The sequence below is a fragment of the Pimephales promelas genome, chromosome 2 (genome assembly GCF_988280905.1).
Source record: "Pimephales promelas chromosome 2, fPimPro1.hap1.1, whole genome shotgun sequence".
Lineage (NCBI taxonomy): Eukaryota > Metazoa > Chordata > Actinopteri > Cypriniformes > Leuciscidae > Pimephales > Pimephales promelas.
The window spans coordinates 44,962,212-44,983,541 of NC_142770.1; the positions used below are offsets into that span (position 1 = coordinate 44,962,212).

The following is a 21,330-nucleotide window of genomic DNA, read 5'->3' on the forward strand; positions in this document are numbered from 1 at the left end:
CTGTGGATTGCTGCAGCTTCCATACCCTGCACCGATCGTGGCTCCCTAAAGGGATTACTATGCTGTCCTGCTCTGGTCCTCTGGGAGCGTCGAACAGTAGAGTCTGTGCTAGTGAATATCGATTTCTCATCATCTCTGGAAACCACCTCCTCTGCACTCACTTCTCTTTCCACTCCAGAAGACAGGTTTTCTTGTACCACCAGTCGAAGCTCTTCCCAATCCTCCTCAGACTCAGACGGTGCCGTGCTTGTGCCGGAGTCTATCCCTTGATACTCTCTTGACCGTACAGGCTCCTTCTGCAGAGGTCCGCAACGACGTAGCTCCGACCGATGCACATTCTTTGGTAGACGCGATTGATCCACAGGAACTACCTTATACACCGCTTTATCTGGGTCCACTCTTTCCAGCACACAGTGAGGTAAATCCTCCCAAACATCCTGAATTTTATTCCTTCCTCTAACTCTGCGATTACGCAGATAAACCAAATCTCCTGGATTCAGACTGGCATCTTTGCTCACTCCTTGTTTCCTTTGTCTCTGCTTGGCCAATTTCTGCAACCGTCTCTGTGTCAGCCTATAAGCCTGTTGCAGTTTGTGCTGATGTTCAATCACCCAGGTCTCCACCATGCCTTCTTTTTTTTCTACTGTACCACCCCTCAAATAATGGTCAATTGGGAGATCTGGGCTCCTGCCAAACATTAAAAAGAATGGGGAAAATCCAGTCGTAGCATTTTCAGTAGTATTATATGCAAACAACACTTCATGCAAATACTCATCCCATCTCTTTTTCTTTTCAGAAGGAAGGGCCCTGAGGAGATCATGTAAAGTTCTATTAAAACGTTCACACTGCCCATTGCCTTGGGGGTGAAATGCTGTTGTCCTGCTCTTCTGTATGCCATACATACGACACAACTGCTGCACGACTTCAGCCTCAAAGCACCGTCCTTGGTCAGAATGAATCCGGGCTGGGACTCCATATCGATGAATCCACTCCTTGACCAGCACTTTTGCAACTGTTATGGCCCTCTGATCAACTGTCGGTACGGCTACTGTGAATTTAGAAAATACATCCGTTATGACAAGCACATTTTCTTTTCCACTCTGGGAACGTTCCAGCAACGTAAAATCCAATGCCACAACCTCCAAGGGTTTAGATGTTTGAATGCTGTTCATCGCTGTTTTTACCTTAGGCTGAACATCCTTCGACACAATACATCGCAGACAATGTTTGCAGAACTCCTGAACATCCTGGTACATCCCAGGCCAGTAAAACCGTTGACGTACCAGCTTGAATGTTCGGTCAATCCCCTGATGACCTTGATGGTCATGCAGCTGACCAAGGACTTCCTGCTTTAAAACTTGAGGCAAGAGAAGCTGTTTTACCCAGCCCCCTCTAGCATCTGCAATGACTCTATAAAAGACGCCTTCATGAGCTTCCACTTTATCCCACTGTCTTAACAGCTCCAGAACATCTTTTGACTCCTCTTTTCTTTCTTTCTTGTCTGGCCCTTCCCCCTTACTCCAGTAGAACTTGAGCCGGGAAATAACAGGATCCTCTTCTTGCCAGTTTTGTAGATCTTGCATCTGAAATTCAGGGAAAACGGAAATAACATCCACTGTAGTTAAAGATTGCGGTAGAATACTCCCATTGTCTCCATCCTCCAGTCCACTACCACCATTGAATGTGGACGTCACTCCCTCTGATACAGCCAGCTGTAGTCCTCCTACCGACTTTTGTCGAGACAAAGCGTCTGCATTTCCATTCTTCTTCCCAGGACGGTACACAATTTCAAAATCAAACATGGCCAACTGAGAAGCCCACCGCTGCTCCACAGCCCCCAATTTGGCCGTCTTCAAATGACTCAGAGGGTTATTATCTGTGAACACTGTAAACTTATTACCAATCAAATAGTCCCGAAATTTCTCCGTTACTGCCCATTTAAGGGCAAGAAACTCCAGCTTCATTGTACTGTAGTTATCCATATTACGTTCAGACTCCCTCAAACCCCTACTAGCATAGGCCACTGGCCTCCGCTTACCTCCCACGTCCTGGGAGATCACCGCTCCGAGTCCTGTATGACTGGCGTCTATTTCAAGAAAAAAAGGCTTTGTGAAATCAGCATAAGCTAATACAGGAGCAGATGTTAACTTCCTTTTTAGTATTTGAAAAGCTTCTTCACATTTGTCATCCCACTGCTGTCTGAATTGTTCACCAGTGAAATGTCTTCTTTTCTTTTGCTTCTTACCCTTTGGCATTTCCCCGATAGCTGCCAGCTGATGTAAGGGTGCTGCAATTCTAGCGAATCCTTGCACAAAACGTCTGTAATAACTTGCAAATCCCAAGAAAGAGCGAAGCTCTTTTGCTGTCTGTGGTCTCGCCCATTCTGCTACTGCTTGAATCTTCTCAGGGTCTGTTGCCACCCCCTCACTAGAAATGACATGACCCAAATAACGTACTTCTTGTTGAAAAAAACAGCATTTACTGAGCTTAACTTTGAGACCATGGTGCTGAAATCGTTGTAAGACTTTCTCCAATCTCTCCAGATGTTGGTCCACTGTTGACGAAAACACAATCACATCATCCAAATACAAGAGCACTGACTGAAAACTTTCATCACTGAATATCCGTTCCATCAGACGTTGGAAAGTACTTGGCCCATTGGACAAACCATATGGTAAACGGTTATATTCAAACAGGCCAAACGGCGTACAAAAAGCAGTCTTTTGTTTATCCTTTTCTGCCACTGCCACTTGATTGTATCCGCTTGCCAGGTCCAGGGTGGAAAACCAACACGCTCCACTCAATGCATCTAATGATTCTTCAATTCTCGGCAGTGGGTATGAATCTCTTCTAGTTTTAGCATTCAACTGCCTATAATCCACACACATCCGGATTGAGCCATCCTTCTTCTTTACGATTACAATCGGTGAGGAATATGGGCTGCAGCTCTCCCTGATTACATTCTGCTCTAAAAGTGATTTAATATGAGCTTTAACCTCCTCATATTGAGTAGGGGGCAACCTTCTATACCTCTGGCAAACTGGAGTGTCGTCTAACAATGGGATGTGATGTTCAATCAAATCAGTATACCCTACATCCTCACTCCCTTCAACAAACACAGAGGAATATTTATCCAACAACCTCCTGGCCTTTCCTTCCTGCTCCACATTCAACAGAGGAAAATTAAGGGTCTGAACTTGTTGAGCGGCTGTTACCCCTGACTGTGACACATTACTCTGCTCAATAAAAACTGTACAATTTTGTTCTTCCTGTACTGGAGTAAACTGAATATCAAAATCCCCCCCACTGACCACCACTTCGGCCCTGTGTACAGACGCTAATCGAACATGTGGGTACAAAATAACATCACTAGTCCCCACATTCATAATTGGGACCAGCAATTGTCCTTTATCTGGGGACACTATTGCACCTATAATAAAAAGGTCAGCTGGTAAACTCCCCTCACTCTCTATCAGAGGCTCCAAAAGCAAGGACTCATTTGGCATGAGTTTAGTGTACCCACTCGCTGCACAAACCAATTGAAGCGTACCTGCTGGCACCTTGACTGGATTTTGTGCCAACAGGTTCACAAAAGACTGGTTTTGTGTATCGTACAATTGACAGATTTCCAACGCTTTTTTCAAAGAAGCCTCACATTGCTGCATCATAGAACTTTTTAAATATTGAGACCCAAATTCTTGCTTCAAAAGGTCATGACAATTTTGAATTACATTCATACCAATTAAACCAGGAACCAGTTTCTTTCTCTCCCTTGTCTCAGTGTCAAATGTGTCTTTTACCACCAATACCCCCTGTTTCGGAAGGATTTGGTCAAGGATATTAATGTCTAATTCTAGATAACCCACATATGGGATATCAAGGCCGTTTGCTGCTTTTAACACCAACCACCCACACTCCTTCAATGCATCTACATCCTTTCCTGCAATGTGCTGTTTAAAAAAACTCTCAGTTATCATGGAAACCATAGAACCAGTGTCAATCAAACTATTTATTTTCACACCCCCCATCTTCACAACAGTGACTGGACATTGACCCACTAATTTTTTAAGGATTTCTGGGCTAGTTCCTTGAACCACAGAGCCAGGTAACCCCTCACTTACTGTGTGGCTCTCCACAGCAAAGGGGGTTAGTTTAACAGCCCAGGCTTTTGAGCTTGGGGATTGGGTACATCATCCGTAGGATATCTCTGCTGCCCCCATACTTGACTGGGGTTCACAATCTCACTACAATAACGCCCAATATGTCCCACTTTCTGACACTTAAAACAAATAGGCTGTCCCGAGGGATCAAAGGAATACAATCTTCGTGGCACTCCCCGCTGCTGCCTATTAAAGGCTTGCAAATTGGACATTTGCTCAGTTAAATCACTTAATTGCTTTTGCTGACTTTTCACCATACCAAACAGCTCTACTAACATTGGATCTGTACTCTGTTTTGCCATCACTGCTTCACTATCTATAGTACTGAGATTCTCAGACCCAAACGATGTCTCCGAAACCCTCAACCCCTCACCAGCCCACTCAACAGCTTCTTTCCGGACATCAAGAAATGTTAAGCTTGGTTTCTGTCTAATCATTCTTTTTAACTCTCTACAGAGTTCTTTACTTCTCACATTCTCTGCAAATTGATCCCTAAGCATTACATCCTCTTCCGACACACCCTTTGGGTTACAACTTTTTAGTTCTTTTAACAAAGCCATTAATGCATGCGAGAACTCAATTAGTGTTTCAGTTTTTCCTTGTTGCCTTTCAAAAAACTGTCTCTGCAATGCAGTAAATGATTGAGCACTTCCAAATACTTCAAGCAAAGCTTCAAAAATTCCCTCTGGTGTGGACCGTGTTTCTTTAGATCTATACTTAATTTCCTGTTTTGCTTCACCCTCTAGATGTTCCCAAATATAATCAACTGCCTGATCTGATGTAAAGTTACGGGCCTTAAACACACTTTTCAGGTCCTCAATCCAATCACTCAAAGGTACACTTGAAGATTTACCAGTATAAACTTTACATCTCTTCTCTCTGGGAGCATACACCACCTCCACTTTAGTTGTGCTTCGTTCTTGCCGCACAGTCCCAGTATCCATTGTCCCAGTGCCCCTTGACAGTCTCTCATTCTCAATAGCCAGTCTATCCTTCTCTTCTTTCTCCCGTGCCAGTCTCCTCTTTAGATCTGCCAGCTGCTCCTGAAGTTCCTCCATTATAATCCTCTGTGTTGCAGTCCTTGGCCCCCGTCAGCTGATCGTCTTCGTCTTCACCACGGTTTTGACTTAATTTGTCCTCAAAAAAAAACAAAAAACAAAAACAAAACAAACAAAAAAAAAAAGAAAAAAAAATAATAATAATAAAAATAGAAATAAGGAGTACACCTAAATTAGGGACCCCATCCTCGTCGCCAAAATTCTGTTACGTGGGTGCTTAGACAGACCACAACGTACTAGAACATTTTTATAGATACTTCTTTTATTATCAAAAACTCTAAGATCAGGTTTTTAAAATCCATCAACTTCAGGAAAAGCAAACAACATAACTTCTTTAAAGGAAGAAAACCAAAGAAAACTCAAAATAAATCCACTCTACATAATCAAAACAATCCAAAAAAATATAGGACAAATTAAATCAAAACCGAGGCAATCTGTTCACAACACACCAAAATAAATCAATTCACATATCATAATACAAAAAATAATATACACGTTTAAATGAATAAACACTTCATACCTTTAAACCCATACTTTCATGCTCCTGCCGCTCTGGTTACCGGGGTTCCCGGGAGCGCTCGACGTCTACAAACACACACACACTTAAAACACCTGCACACTATCACCCGAAACCCCCCACTATCCTATCCTACTCACCCAATTCTTTCTCAGCGCCGTGTTTGTGTGGCGTCTTCCCTGCATGAGTTTGGTGCATCACTTAAATAAGTCCGTGTTTGTCCCCCTTAAATATGTGCAGTTCCTCCCCCCACCCCGGTTAACCAGAGCTCAATCCCACAGTTTTATCGTTATTCCTTTTTGAACAAAGAATGAAGTGAGTCGTTGAACTTCTGTCAATTCGTTTTTCGTTTATAAACCAAAAACGGAAGTCACGTGGTTCATTCCTTTTTTGGAAGCGAATGTAACCGGAAACACTTTCAAAATAAAAGTAACTATAGTTAGCGAGGTGATGGTAGACTAAAACTGAACTAATATAAAATTTTTTAGTACAACTAAAGTAGCACTGGGTGTGAAAAATACTTTAGTTAATTAAAATAAAAATTAAAACTAATAAAATAATAGCTCTGGTTGTTAGGGAGAATTAAACATTTGTAAGAGCATTGGTGAATAGGGCCTACAGCTATGTATGCTATGAGCAGGGCTCTGCATTGCAACTCTTTCACTAGCATATATGGCCTAACATGTTTTACAAGCATAGTGGGTGAGTGAAGACTAAAACTACTGTAAATGTTAAAAGGTTTATATTATACTTTTATACATTTATAGTTCCTCCTCCAGGTTGTGGTTATTATAGCCTCTGCAGTGGACAGATGTAGATTTAGCCAGAGCCAGGATGTCATTGTGCAAATACAGCCTCCTCCTGAGAGCAACACATTCCCCTTGTAGTGTTTTACATCTGCTTTACTGAAGTTAAAGATAATAAATAATGCTCTCCAATCTTTTTTACATAAAGTGTGGTGTTGGTTGTGTGTGCAAGTGAAAGAGTTGCAATGCAGAGCCATGCTTCACTGTAACGTTGTACATTATGATGTACATTTGTAATTACACTTTTTCTCGATTGTTTACACAGATTTCCTGCAAGCGTGCCTCATACTCTCAGAACTCTACACACACTGTAACCGCTAAGCTTAAAACAGCCGAGGGTTATGCAGAGGGTTGAAGTGGGCTATAGTTGACGCGCTTACCGTGGTCGATTTGGCTTGATTGAATAATGCAACAAAGCTTAAAGTTCGGTTTTCTTCTCTGTTGTGAGAGATTTATTGGATTTACACAAGGATTTCCTTTTCCATAACGGAACAGTATTCCATCTTCACCAACACTTTCACATAACAAAACATTCAACCACAGCCTCGGTGGCGTTCAAAAACTAGTTTGCCCTTTTCCCTCTGGCACACCTGTCCTTGATTACAGCTAACCTCCTAAGTAGATGAGCCCCAATTCATGTGCCATAACCCTAGTGCCACCTAATGGCCAAACCTGGACATAAACATTGAAATGGCTCCTACAACACCGGCCCCCAATTGGAATGGTTAACAAACATTACAATTCAAAACAAACCAAATTAAGGAGCCATCACCAACCTGACATAACATATTATCCAACATTTGTTACAAGAGTTCACACACATTAACACTGAAAATTGCCCATTTAACCTGCAGCCTCAAGCAAAAGGCAGAGCTTTGTAACAGGACGTTGAATGACACTTGACTTTGTTTGTAGACTCACTGAATGCACAAATCCCTTTTTATCCTGGAAAGCTTCCAACACTCTTCCTAGTGGCCAAGAACCTCGTGGGGCAGTAGGATCCATAATAACGGCAATATCTCCAGGCTTCAGGTTTCTCCTGATTTCATTCCATTTTTGCCTCTCTTGCAGCAAAGGTAAATACTCCCGTATCCAACGTTTCCAAAAAAGTTCAGCAATATACTGGACTTGCTTCCATCTCCTTTTTAAATACAAGTCATGTGGCTCAAACAATCCTGGCGGCAATGATGGATTTCCTTTCATCAGAAGAATGTGGTTGGGAGTAAGTGGCTCCAAATCATTTGGATCATCTGAGAGTTTGGTGATAGGCCGATCATTTAGGATGGCTTCAGCTTCACACATAACTGTATGAAGCCCATCATCGTTCAGGGTCTGCTGTTGAAGAACTGAACTTAAAATCCTTCTCACCATGCGGATAACACGCTCCCAAACTCCACCATGATGTGAACCTGCTGGAGGATTAAAGCTCCACTTAACTCCCCTTTGCCGTAGAACTCTCTGAATTTTTCCATGATCCAAAGCTGTGAGAGCCTCTCTTAGTTCTTGCTCTGCTCCTATAAAGTTGGTTCCATTATCAGATATAATATGAGAAACTTGACCCCTTCTACAGATGAAACGTCGCAGAGCATTGATACATGCATCAGTGTTCAAAGAGTCAGCCACTTCCAGATGGATTGCTCTGCTTGCCAAGCAGGTTAGTATCACGCCATAGCGCTTGTCTGTACCACGTCCTTTCCTCACTGTAATTGGGCCAAAATAATCAATGCCAACGTTAGTAAATGGTGGTTTGTCAGGAAGAATCCTTTCCTCTGGCAAATCTGCCATTTTTTGCTCCTGCATCTTTCCATTATATTTCTTGCAACAGACACATTCTGCAATGACCTTTCTTACAGCGGAGTTGGCGCTAGTGACCCAATACTTCTTCCGTAGTGTTGATAGCGTGTGATTCCGCCCACTATGGCCCTGCTGCTGATGAATGTGCTTGAGGATGAGAGTGGCCACATTTTGATCCTTGGCGAGGATTATTGGATGTTTAATCGACTCTGGCAAAGAACCTTTAGTCAGCCGCCCTCCAACTCTGAGAAGCCCATCATCCAAGCGCGGATCCAACCTATGGATTGTACTACGCCTGCTCACTGTAGATTTCCCAGCTGACAACATGGCGATTTCCTCTCCAAATCTCTGTTGCTGACAGTATCGAATGATAGCCAGCTCAGCTCCCATAAGGTCATCTATGGACAAATTTTGCCCTCCAGGCTTGTCCTTTAACCCTTGCCTCCTCCGTGACACATTATTGTCTGTAGTCTGCTTACCAGCAACAGCAGATTTCTCCTCCCTCCTCCTGCAGCATTTTTCCAACAGGATGGTTTTCCATTTAAGTAACCAGGCTACTGCCACCTTGAGCTTACTCCAACTTGAGAAGTAAGTCAGTAACCGGTTTGTGGCATCAGGTAGGCCATCCACAGACACAACATTCACTGTGACTTCCTTCTTGACCTCCTGATCATCTGGTTCCATGATAGTTTCTACCACATTTGTTATCCAATTAGCTTCTGGTTTACGCAAAAAACTTGGACCCTCTATCCACTAGGGGTTTCACAACTACTGATTTTTGCTAGTCGACTAGTTTTGCATAACAGTCGACGACTAGTCGACTAGTCGTTAAATTCTAGGGGTGTGCGACAACACGAATAGTAAATGTCTCCACGATCTGCTTTTGAAGAAATATGGTAGTAGTAGTATCGTGTTACAGTGCATTCTATCAGTTCTGGCGCCTCTCAACTGTACAACGCGACGTAGCCTAAACACCACACGTTAAGGAATAGGTACGGGACACTGCAATTCACAAAAGTTCATTGTTTGCATAAGCCTTGCCGGTTAAAGATTTAATTCACGCGCTGTTCTAACGCGCGCTTTCCTGAGCGCGCGGCATATCCCCGACGCTCACAGGCATTAGAAGCCTGTCAAACAGCGCTGGACTAAGTTATCTTTCAAGTCTTATTATGCTAATACTGTTAAATACACACAATGTTTACATAAACAGAATTGGCTATGTCTAAAGTGCAGCCTCCCCATATAGAAAGTGAAAGCAAACATTTGAGAGAAAATCTGGTGTAGGCTAATATGCGGCTATATTATACACGTCGCGTGCTGGTCTAAAAGCGAGAGTAGTACTCGTATTTTCCGAACTATAAAGCGCACTTAAAAGCCTTTAATTTTCTCAATCTGGCCTTTTCTCAAGCTTTATAATCCATCCGCTTTGTCACACGGCCAGTTCAACCTCGTATAAAATATCTCCCGCTCACGACTCACGAGCGCTCTCTCTAACACACACACACACACGAACAGACACTGCTGTCAGCAGGCTGCGAATGTAAGTTACGTGCCCGCCCCAGCGCGCTCACGCTTACTAAATAAACGCCTCACCTCCGACGCCGCGCACTCGCTGCATTCCCTTTAGCACATCTAGTGGATGCATAACGCAAACCCAGTCAAACGTTTGAAAAATGTTCTAAAATAGGTCATTGAAGGTGCGCCTTATAGTGCTTATAGTATATAGTACTGCCGCTTGTATTTAAAGGGATAGTTAACAAAAAAAATAAATCTATATATATGTCATCATTTTGTTTCCGACTAGTCGACTAAGGCCAACAGCGCCAACTAGTGGTTGTGACAGTCGACTAGTCGACTAGTCGACTAGTTGATGAAACCCCTACTATCCACCTACGGCCATGAATAAAGTCTTCAGCCCTCACTCCTCTGGATGCCTCATCCGCTGGATTTTCCTTGGAACTGATGTATCGCCATTGTGAAGTTTTAGTGGCTCCTCTTATAGTCGAAACCCTGTTGGCCACAAATGTATGAAAACGTTTATCCTCGTTTTTTATATACTTCAACACAGACGTACTGTCGGTCCAAAAAATGGACTGCTGCAACTGGAATCTCAGCTCAGCCTTCAACAGCAGATCAACACGAATGGCAAGCACAGCAGCAGTTAGCTCCAGGCGAGGAATAGTAACAGTCTTTAAAGGTGTAACCCTGGCCTTGCCCATCAGGAATGCAACATGAATATCATTTCCTTCATTCAGCATCCTGAGATATGTGACGGCACCATATCCTGTTTCACTAGCATCTGCAAAGTGATGCAGCTGAGCATGTCTTGATTGTCCAAAGCCCTTGGGCTTAATACACCGATCAACCTTAAACTCAGACAGCATATCCAATTCCTCCAACCACCTGAACCACCGTTGCAAGATGTCTTGTGGCACAGTCTCATCCCATCCATAATTTCTTCTGCAAAGTTCTTGTAGCATGATTTTGGCAGGCAACACCACAGGTGCAACAAAGCCAAGAGGATCGTACACCGAACTAGCCACTGACAACATTCCTCTCCTGGTGACTGGCCTCTGCTGGATCTCCATTTTGAACTTGAACGAATCACTCTCAACGCACCATTGCAAGCCAAGAGCTCTCTCAAGAGGAAGTTTGTCTCTATCCAGATTCAGTTCAGTCAGATCTTTAGCTCTGTATTCCTCTGGAATAGTCTGCAGGGTGGTGCGACTGTTACTAATCCATTTCATCAGAGTGAATCCTCCTGCCTGACAGAGAGTAATTAAATTTTTGACCATAAAGGCAGCTTCTTTATCAGAGGGCATGCTCTTTGTGGTATGGGGGGCGTGGTTTAGCGCTGTCTGCGGCGGGAGAGCGGGGGAGGAGTCGAGCGGGAAGTAAGCGGGTCAAGTTCAAATGATAAACACCTGTCTGTAATTCCAGTGATTGGCGTTGGGAGAGTATTTGAGCGGGCCAGTTGGACACCGCACTGAGAGAGACTGGAGCTTGTGTGTGTGCAGAGCTGGAGGAGAAGCTGTGGAAGGAGCGATTTATTCGAGTGAGAAAAGGAAGCTGTGAATCAGCGGGAAAGAGGCTGTCCGACTGCAGACATCATTTTATTGTGAAGTGCTGAGACACTGTGGAAAGAGTTTTTTTTGTTTCTGCTTAATAAAGCACACAAGCTCCTGTATTCGCCGACCCCTTGTCTTCTTCCATCACCTCCTTGAACCTTGTCACACTGGTGCCGAAACCCGGGATGGAAGAAGCAGCAGCCGCCGCCAGGAATCCTCTGTCTTCGCCGTTTGCGGAGATCATCCAGGGACTCGCGGGCTTGCACCAACAACACCAGGCAGCCCTGTTGAAGATGGAGGAGCGACAGGAATGTCGGTTCGACACGCTCCTCAAGGAACAACAGGAGGCCCGCGAGCAGTTCCGGAGCTGGGTGGACCAGGGGGTCCGGGCCCCGGCCGCGGCCCCCATGCTGCACAAGATGGGGCCGCTGGATGACCCGGAGGCCTTCTTGGACCTCTTCGAGAGGTCGGCCGCGGCCGGGAAATGGCCGGAAAATGACTGGCCGCTGCGCCTCATTCCATTGCTGTCCGGAGAGGCGCAGCTCGCCGCCCAACACCTGCCCGTTAGTAACCTCCTGGTCTACCAGGACCTTAAACGCGCCATCCTGCAGCGGGTCGGTCGGTCTCCGGAGCAAAGCCGCCAGCGGTTCCGGTCCCTAGAGCTGGGGGAGATCGGCCGGCCCTTCGTCTTCGCGCAGCAGCTCCGGGACGCCTGCCGCAAATGGCTGGTGGCCGAGGGACGCGACGTCAACGGAATCATCGAGCTGGTGGTGCTGGAGCAGTTCATTGCGAAACTGCCAAAGAAGACCGCGCAGTGGGTCCAGTGCCACCGGCCGACGTCGCTGGACCAGGCCATCACGTTGGCGGAGGATCAGCTGGTGGCGTGCCCGGGGGTCGGCGAACCCCAAACATCTTCTCTCTCTCTCTCTCTTCCCCCTCCCTCTCTCTCTCGCCCTGTCCCCGCTCCCAGGTCCCGAGGAGTAGGTCCTCCGCGTCCGGCGCCCCGCTGGAGGTCCGGGCCCAGCGCTGAGGCGGTCCCGGCGCCCCGCCCCTCGAAGTGGGACCCTGACTGGGAGCGTCCCTCCGTCTTCTGGCCCCGCGCTCTCCCCTCGCCAATCCCTTGACCCGTTTCCCGCCACCGGAGTGGCGGGGAGGCCTGGGCCGGCCTGTTGGCGTTGTGGGGACCCGGGGCACTTTATTGATAGGTGTCCACTGATGGAGGTGGACACCTTCATTCGGGTCCCCTATGCGCCACAGGCTGCCCCCGATCAGACTGGGCTGTATCAGATACCTGTAAGTATCGAGGGGGTTACGTATCAAGCTTTGGTGGATTCAGGTTGTAACCAAACCTCCATCCACCAAAGTTTGATTCAGCCTGGGGCATTGGATAAGAGCCGCGAGGTTATGGTGCGGTGTGTGCACGGCGAGGTGATGGGATATCCCGTCGTGCCAGTTATGATCCAATTCAGGGGACAAAAGCATAGTGTGGAGGTGGCAGTTAATCTGCACCTCCGGCACCCGCTGATTCTGGGAACTAATTGGCCGGGGTTTCAATCTTTATTGGCATATTTGTGTGCGGGTGCTCCTGGGCAAAAACAACGGCAACGGGCGGGGGCGACCGTTCAGGTGGGCGAAGCTGTGCCGGGACCGTCGGCGGCTGTTTCAGGGGAACAGAGCGGGGCTGAAAATAACATCTTTTCAGACCGTGATGACTTTCCTCTGGAACAGTCCCGAGATGATACGCTGAAAAACGCGTTTGAGCAGGTCCGCGTCATCGACGGACAGCAGGTTCGGCCAGAACAGCCGCTCACGTACCCGTATTTTGCCGTGATTAAAGACCGGTTGTATCGGGTGACCCAGGATACCCAGACAAAACAAGATACAACCCAGTTATTAGTTCCTAAGAGCCGTCGGGAAATGCTTTTCCAGGCGGCTCATTGTAATCCGATGGCTGGACACCTCGGGCAGGCAGCCACGTTAAATCGTTTAATGACCCGATTCTTTTGGCCGGGCATTCATGAGAATGTGCGCAGGTGGTGTGCGTCTTGTCATGAATGTCAGTTAGTGAACCCTCCGGCCCATAGTAAAGCACCATTGTTGCCCCTGCCGTTAGTCGAGGTCCCCTTTGAGCGAATTGGCATGGACCTCATCGGGCCATTAGAGCGATCAGCACGGGGGCATCGCTTTGCATTAGTCCTGGTGGATTATGCAACGCGATACCCTGAAGCAGTCCCACTACGCAATATTTCGGCTAAAAGCGTTGCGAGTGCGCTGTTTCAATTAATCTCCCGGGTGGGAATCCCAAAAGAGATTCTCACTGATCAGGGCACGGCGTTTATGTCACGTACGATACGCGAACTGTATGAATTATTGGGCATTAAATCGATTCGCACCAGCGTCTATCACCCACAAACAGACGGCCTGGTGGAACGATTTAATCGCACGTTAAAATCCATGATTCGTAAGTTCGTGCGGGAAGACGCCAAAAATTGGGATAAGTGGTTAGAACCCCTCTTGTTCGCTGTACGGGAGGTCCCCCAAGCCTCCACGGGGTTTTCCCCCTTTGAGCTTCTCTATGGCCGCCAGCCCCGCGGGGTTTTGGATGTCCTTAGGGAGGCTTGGGAGGACGGACCTTCTAATAGCAAAAACGAAATTCAATATGTCCTGGACCTGCGAACAAAACTCCACACTTTGGGGCGGCTCTCTATGGAGAACTTGTTACAGGCTCAGGACAAACAAAGTCGGCTGTACAATAGGGGGGCTAAGCTACGTAAATTTGCACAGGGAGATAAAGTGCTCGTATTACTTCCCACATCCAGCTCGAAATTACTCGCCAAGTGGCAAGGACCGTTTGTGGTTACACGGCGAGTTAATGATCTTAACTATGAAATCGCTCGTTCAGATAGGGGGGGAGCGCATCAAATATACCACCTCAACCTCCTTAAAAGATGGAATGAGGTGGAGTCAGCGATGCTGGCGACGGTGGTGAGTGGGGAGGAGGATCTCGGGCCAGAGGCGAATGTAAAAGTGCAATCCCTCCCTCTGGCCACTGGCGGAGACCACCTCTCGCCGTCCCAGGTCGCTGACATTCAGCAGTTACAGGCGGGTTTCGCAGATGTGTTCTCGCCCCTCCCTGGCCGAACGAATCTCATACAGCACCACGTTGAGACGGAGCCGGGCGTGGTGGTTCGCAGCCGGCCGTATAGATTACCTGAACACAAGAAAAAGGTAGTTCAGGATGAATTAGCGGCGATGCTGGATATGGGAGTAATCGAGGAATCCAACAGTGACTGGGCAAGCCCGATAGTTTTAGTGCCTAAAACCGACGGCACCGTCCGGTTCTGCGTGGATTACCGCAAGGTGAATGCTGTATCGAAGTTCGATGCATATCCAATGCCAAGGGTTGACGAGTTACTCGATCGGCTGGGCACGGCTCGGTTTTATTCGACACTGGATTTAACGAAGGGATATTGGCAGATCCCCTTATCTCCAATGTCCAAAGAAAAGACCGCTTTCACGACGCCGTTCGGATTACACCAATTTGTCACCCTTCCGTTCGGCTTGTTCGGGGCACCTGCCACCTTCCAGCGCTTGATGGACCGGATTCTACGGCCGCATGCTGCATATGCTGCGGCGTACTTGGATGACATTATCATCTATAGTAATGATTGGCCGAGGCATATGCAGCATTTGCGAGCGGTCCTCAAGTCGCTGAGGAAGGCGGGGCTCACGGCCAACCCGAAGAAGTGTGCGATTGGGCGCGTGGAGGTCAGGTATCTGGGCTTCCACTTGGGCCACGGGCAGGTGCGTCCCCAAATTGACAAGACAGCAGCGATTGCGACCTGCCCGAGTCCCAAGACCAAAAAGGAGGTTAGACAGTTCCTGGGGCTGGCAGGATATTATAGGAGATTTGTGCCAGATTATTCGGACCTTGCTAGCCCGCTGACTGATCTAACTAAAAAGGGGGCGCCAGATACCGTCCAGTGGACGGAGCAGTGTCAGCAGGCTTTTACCCGGATAAAAGCAGCTCTGTGTGGCGGCCCGCTGTTACAGGCTCCTAATTTTTCTCTTCCTTTTTCTCTGCAGACAGACGCGTCGGACAGAGGATTGGGTGCGGTCTTGACCCAGGAGATAGAGGGCGAGGAGCGGCCGGTGCTGTACATCAGTCGTAAGCTCTCTAAGAGGGAGACGATGTACAGCACCATAGAGAAAGAGGCATTAGCCATCAAATGGGCCGTCCTCACTCTCCGCTATTATCTCCTGGGTCGGGAGTTCACCCTCTGTACCGACCACGCTCCCCTGCAGTGGCTCCACCGCATGAAAGATGCCAACGCGCGGATCACCCGTTGGTATCTGGCACTACAACCTTTCAAATTCAAGGTGATCCACAGGCCGGGTGCGCAGATGGCTGTGGCTGACTTTCTCTCCCGGAGGGGGGGGGGGGGGAGGCTGCAGGCCGGACGGCTCCCCGGCCTGAGTCGGGCGGTGGGGGTATGTGGTATGGGGGGCGTGGTTTAGCGCTGTCTGCGGCGGGAGAGCGGGGGAGGAGTCGAGCGGGAAGTAAGCGGGTCAAGTTCAAATGATAAACACCTGTCTGTAATTCCAGTGATTGGCGTTGGGAGAGTATTTGAGCGGGCCAGTTGGACACCGCACTGAGAGAGACTGGAGCTTGTGTGTGTGCAGAGCTGGAGGAGAAGCTGTGGAAGGAGCGATTTATTCGAGTGAGAAAAGGAAGCTGTGAATCAGCGGGAAAGAGGCTGTCCGACTGCAGACATCATTTTATTGTGAAGTGCTGAGACACTGTGGAAAGAGTTTTTTTTGTTTCTGCTTAATAAAGCACACAAGCTCCTGTATTCGCCGACCTCTTGTCTTCTTCCATCACCTCCTTGAACCTTGTCACACTCTTCAAACAATCGTCCACATAAAAGTTCTCCTTTACTGTTTGAAGAACTTCGGCTGGAAATGCAGATTGATTATCAGCTGCTGTTTTTCTCAGAGCAAAGCTAGCACAACTTGGGGAGGACACAGCACCGAACAGATGGACAGTCATACGAAACTCAGCTACCTCCTTGCTGAGATCTCCCTCTGGCCACCATACAAAGCGCAGGAAGTCTCTATCCTCCTTTGCAACTCTGACCTGATGGAACATTGCCTGTATGTCACCCATAACTGCTACAGGTTTCAGCCTAAACCTGAGCAGGACACCAAGCAATGTACTGGTCAAATTAGGACCTTGCAAGAGCTGCTGGTTCAAAGATGTTCCCTTAAAGGTTGCGCCACAGTCAAACACCACCCGCAGACTCCTCTTCTTGGGGTGACATACGCCATGGTGCGGGAGATACCACACCCTACCACTATTGTGATCCAACTGCTGATCTGGAACTTGCTCTGCGTAGCCCAGACTGATCACCCTGTTGAGGTTCATTTTGTATTCCTCATAAAACTCTTTGTTATTAAGGAACCTCATTTTCAGCCCGAGCAACCTTTGCTTTACTAACGAGAAGTTGTTGGGCAGAGAAACATTGTTCCTTTTAAAGGGCAGCTTCAAACTGTAATGACCATCGTCCAGTGTTACAGAATTTTCCATAATTTCCATGAACTTGATGTCTTCTACTGAAGGGCCTTTGTCCTCTGTAGCTCTTTCATTGAAATCATGATTGTACTGGCTGTGTAGCGTTTCTTCCAATCGTCTCACAGAAATCCTGTTGACAACTACTGAAGAGGCCTCTGTTTCCAAACTGCTGTCATTAGACTGCAAAGGGCCATTAAGGACCCACCCCAATACCGTCTTAATTGCATATGGTCCTCCCCCTTGGCTGTTTATAACCTCCCAAGGTTCCAATATCCTGGGAGCATTGCTTCCAATCAATAGGTCGACATTAGCCTCTCAGCTGGGAATCTGTACTTTTGCCAGATATGACCATTTTGCCAACTCCCCTTCAGAGACAATACTGTCTGCACTTACAGGCATTTTCCTCTGTGTGAGGACTTCTGGTAGCTTATAGAAAACATCACTATCCATACCAGACACCTCCAAGTCCGACAATAAATTTGCTGGCACGACCCTTTCCTGTCCCATGGTCTGTAACAGAAAATGTGTTCGTTTACCAGACAACCCAAGCCTTTGCATGAGATTTTCCGAACAGAAAGTGGCTGAACTGCCGGGGTCCAGAAATGCATAAGTTTGTACTACTCTGCCTCCTTTGATAGATTTGACTTGGACTGGCAAGATGGAAAGGAGGCAGCGATCACTTCCGACCCCTACACGGCCACAGGCTTCTTTAGATGCTGTGGTGTTAGGTCTCACAAGCTCCTTAGATCGCTCCATGTATGCATTGGCTTTGTCTCTCCTGTCAACATGAAGCACACTAGGATGTGCTTGACCGCAAATCCCACAGGTTGCACGCTTTCCACAACTGCGACTCATGTGCCCAGCACATAAACAGCCAAAGCAAAGCTCTTTCTCTTTTAGAAAGGTTATTTTATCCTGATGCTTCTTCCCTTTGAACTGTTGACATTCCTCCAAAGAGTGACTTTGCGAACAACACACACAAATTGATCTAATAGTAGAACCATTTTCTGGCAAGACAGTCTTTCTCTCTCCAAAGCCCCTTGCTGAATGTACGGGGGCAATAGTGGTAGCAAAACTGTTTCCTTTAAATCTTGTGCCTGGCTGCGACTTCAGCCCAATGACCTTAGCACCACCTGTTCCTGGTGCTGAGTCCCGAATATCGCCAAATAAAGGGTCTGACAGAATATGGACATGTTTCTCAATGAATGCCACCAAATCCTTGAACAGAGCTCTGCGGTCAGATGTATGCATTATGTTATGTGCCGCTGACCTCCATTGCTCCCTCAGCTTGAATGGGAGCTTAGACGTGACTGTTCTCATGTTGCTTGTCATGTCTAACTCCTGCATATGTTGTATGTTCTCCATGACATTACAGCATGAGCGCAGAAAAAGTGAATAGGCCTGCAGTGCATTGACATCTTCTGCCCTTATAGATGGCCACGCAAAAACCCTTTCCATATATGCAGAGGCAACCTTATACTCGTTGCCAAAGTGTTGTTTAAGCAGCTCCTTTGCTTTAACATAGCCTAGATCAGCTGCCATGTGCTGGCAGCTTCGTACCAATTCCCGTGACTGTCCTCTCGTGAATTGTTCCAGGTAATATAAACAATCACTTTGACTAACCTTATCCTCCACTACCTGCTCAAATGCTCGCATAAATGAAATATATTGAAGAGGATCCCCATCAAATAAGGGAATCTCTCTTGCAGGCAATAACATGAAGCGCTGCTGTTGGACCAATGCAGTAGTTATTTCGTTTTGCCTTTCCATTATGGAACAGATGTTCCCCCGCTGCTGTTCCTCTACTGGCTGAGCATTGAATGAGTGGGGTCCCAAACTTTGTGGTGGTACAATATGATGACCGTCCTTTTGAGAACCAATCCTTTGGTTTAGCCCAGCCTGGCTTTGTTGACTAGACTGCTGTGTTAGCCTAGCTGTAGGTTGTGGATTGCCAATTGGCAATGCCCAATCCTGGCCCTGCTGTGCTTGGTGGTGGTTTACAGGCCTGTATTCCTTTGCCATAGGATTGAGCGCAGTAACATTTGCTGGTCTTTTGCTTTTACTCATGTAAGAACTCATTCCATTAGATGTGGTACTGATGTCAGAGGCAGAGGCCAGCACTTCCAGTTTGGCATTGGAGGCAGCTAGCATAGCTTCCAGCTCAAGTTGCTCTCTTCTCCTTTTTAGTTGTTGCTCCTGTTCCTCCAATGCATGCCGTTCCTTTAAAGATGCAGCCTGAGCAAGCAGTGCAGCTCTTTCTGCCTTTTCCTTTATTCTTGCAGAGTTAGTAGATTTTCCACTACGAGAACTCCTCCTGCTTGATTGCTTGCTAGAAACATTTGAGATACTGTCCTCTGGCCTGATATCATCATTATTCTGCTCATGCCTTTTACCTTTTTGAGAACCTTTTTCATCCCCACATTCATTACCTTTATTACCTTTTTTTTAATTGAATAGCATTTAACCAGCGGTTTACCTCAGACAGCATTTCATCATTGCAAATCATTTTTGCTTTGAACCAAATATCATGTTTTTCCCTTTCACCCTCAGGTAATATGACCAGCAAGGAATCATGAACACATTTTGCATCATCACACAAATCAACAAGAGCACTCATTGTACATTGTACACCTATCTTATCACTTATTTGCATAAGCTCTTTGATTTTCTCCCTTAGCTTAGAAGCCTTATTTAATTTAGCCTTCCTATCATTTTGCAGTCTTTCCAGCTTTTGTTCAAATGCCTTTGCAGTTAATGTTACAACACGTTTTTCCTTTTCTTTTAACACACCCGGACCATCTGCTTTACTGTTAAATTCAGCTGATTGCGCAACCGCCTCAGCAGCTGACACGTCTTTTTCAAGTAAACTCATAGTGCACTTAAACGTCACCACGTAATCAATTGTCAATGTAATTTGTTGTCACTACAAAGTTACTGTTCAGTTCTTTCTTCACCAATGCATTGGATTTTTTACGCCCGGGTAATTATAATAGTGTGCACACAACTCATGAATGGCCATTCAATTACTTTGTAGCGCTACAACATACCTTACGTGGGGCGCCTTGTAGATGAAGAACCGTTTCACGATGTCCTCACATTGGTGAATGATGAAAGAAGTTTATCGTTGTCCTCAAACAGTTGAATAGATTGGTTCCGTGCTGGCTGAGCACCGCCGCGTCATATCACCGATGCTGGGCTGAGCGGGTAATCTCCCCGCTGACTCCGTTTCAGCCTGTCCTCTCGCCGGGTTCCGATGTGTAACACAGCCGGGCAGATACACGATGAGTAGCTTTCAGATGTCCCCTTTCCAGCGTCCACTCAGCATGTCTTTAACGGTGGACATCTAACTCCACACGCGACGATCTTTCCGCTTCATAAAAGGTAGTTTTTGACTTTATGTAACCGCTAAGCTTAAAACAGCCGAGGGTTATGCAGAGGGTTGAAGTGGGCTATAGTTGACGCGCTTACCGTGGTCGATTTGGCTTGATTGAATAATGCAACAAAGCTTAAAGTTCGGTTTTCTTCTCTGTTGTGAGAGATTTATTGGATTTACACAAGGATTTCCTTTTCCATAACGGAACAGTATTCCATCTTCACCAACACTTTCACATAACAAAACATTCAACCACAGCCTCGGTGGCGTTCAAAAACTAGTTTGCCCTTTTCCCTCTGGCACACCTGTCCTTGATTACAGCTAACCTCCTAAGTAGATGAGCCCCAATTCATGTGCCATAACCCTAGTGCCACCTAATGGCCAAACCTGGACATAAACATTGAAATGGCTCCTACACACACATCTAAAAACACTCACACAATCGGCAAAACCCCTCAAGCAAAATGAAACTACATTCAAAACAATGTCATATATTCTCAAAATGTTATTTTGTTTTCAAATGACACACACAAACCATTATATGAATAGATATTTATAAGAACCAGTTGAACACTGATGTGCTCAATGTAAAACACTATGATCAATTGTAAACACTTCTTCTCCATTCATCATAATGACTTAGGCCTTTTTTTTTTGTTCAGTGTTACACTTACTACAGACATGACATACATAAGTGTGTTGTAAAATATTTGAGAATATTGTTTTTATACCCAGAACACACAAATACACTGTAACAAATACAGTTTTTCTCGAATGTTTACACACATTTTCTGAAAGAATGCCTCATATTCTCAGAACTCTACACACAAATCTACAAACACTCACACAATTGGCAAAACTCCTCAATTCTCCTGCAAAATGAAACTTTACATTCAAAACAATGTTATTTCTTCTCAAAATGGTATTTTGTTTTCAAATGACACACACAAACCATCATATGAATAGACATTTATAAGAACCA

At 46.3% G+C, this 21,330-nt stretch overlaps 1 protein-coding gene across 1 annotated transcript; it reads right to left on the reverse strand.

The window, feature by feature from the left end:
- Window positions 1-10,182: 10,182 nt before the first annotated feature.
- On the reverse strand, window positions 10,183-11,133 carry LOC148997604 (uncharacterized). Its single transcript, XM_089120169.1, has one exon. The coding sequence runs from the start codon at window positions 11,128-11,130 to the stop codon at window positions 10,183-10,185; it is 948 nt and encodes a 315-aa protein (XP_088976295.1). The 5' UTR covers window positions 11,131-11,133.
- Between the last annotated feature and the right edge of the window lie 10,197 nt (window positions 11,134-21,330).

What these genes read in the sequence shown, in the direction of transcription:
- LOC148997604 (XM_089120169.1), bottom strand. Translation starts at nt 11,130, where the DNA reads ATGGTCAAAAATTTAATTACTCTCTGTCAGGCAGGAGGATTCACTCTG.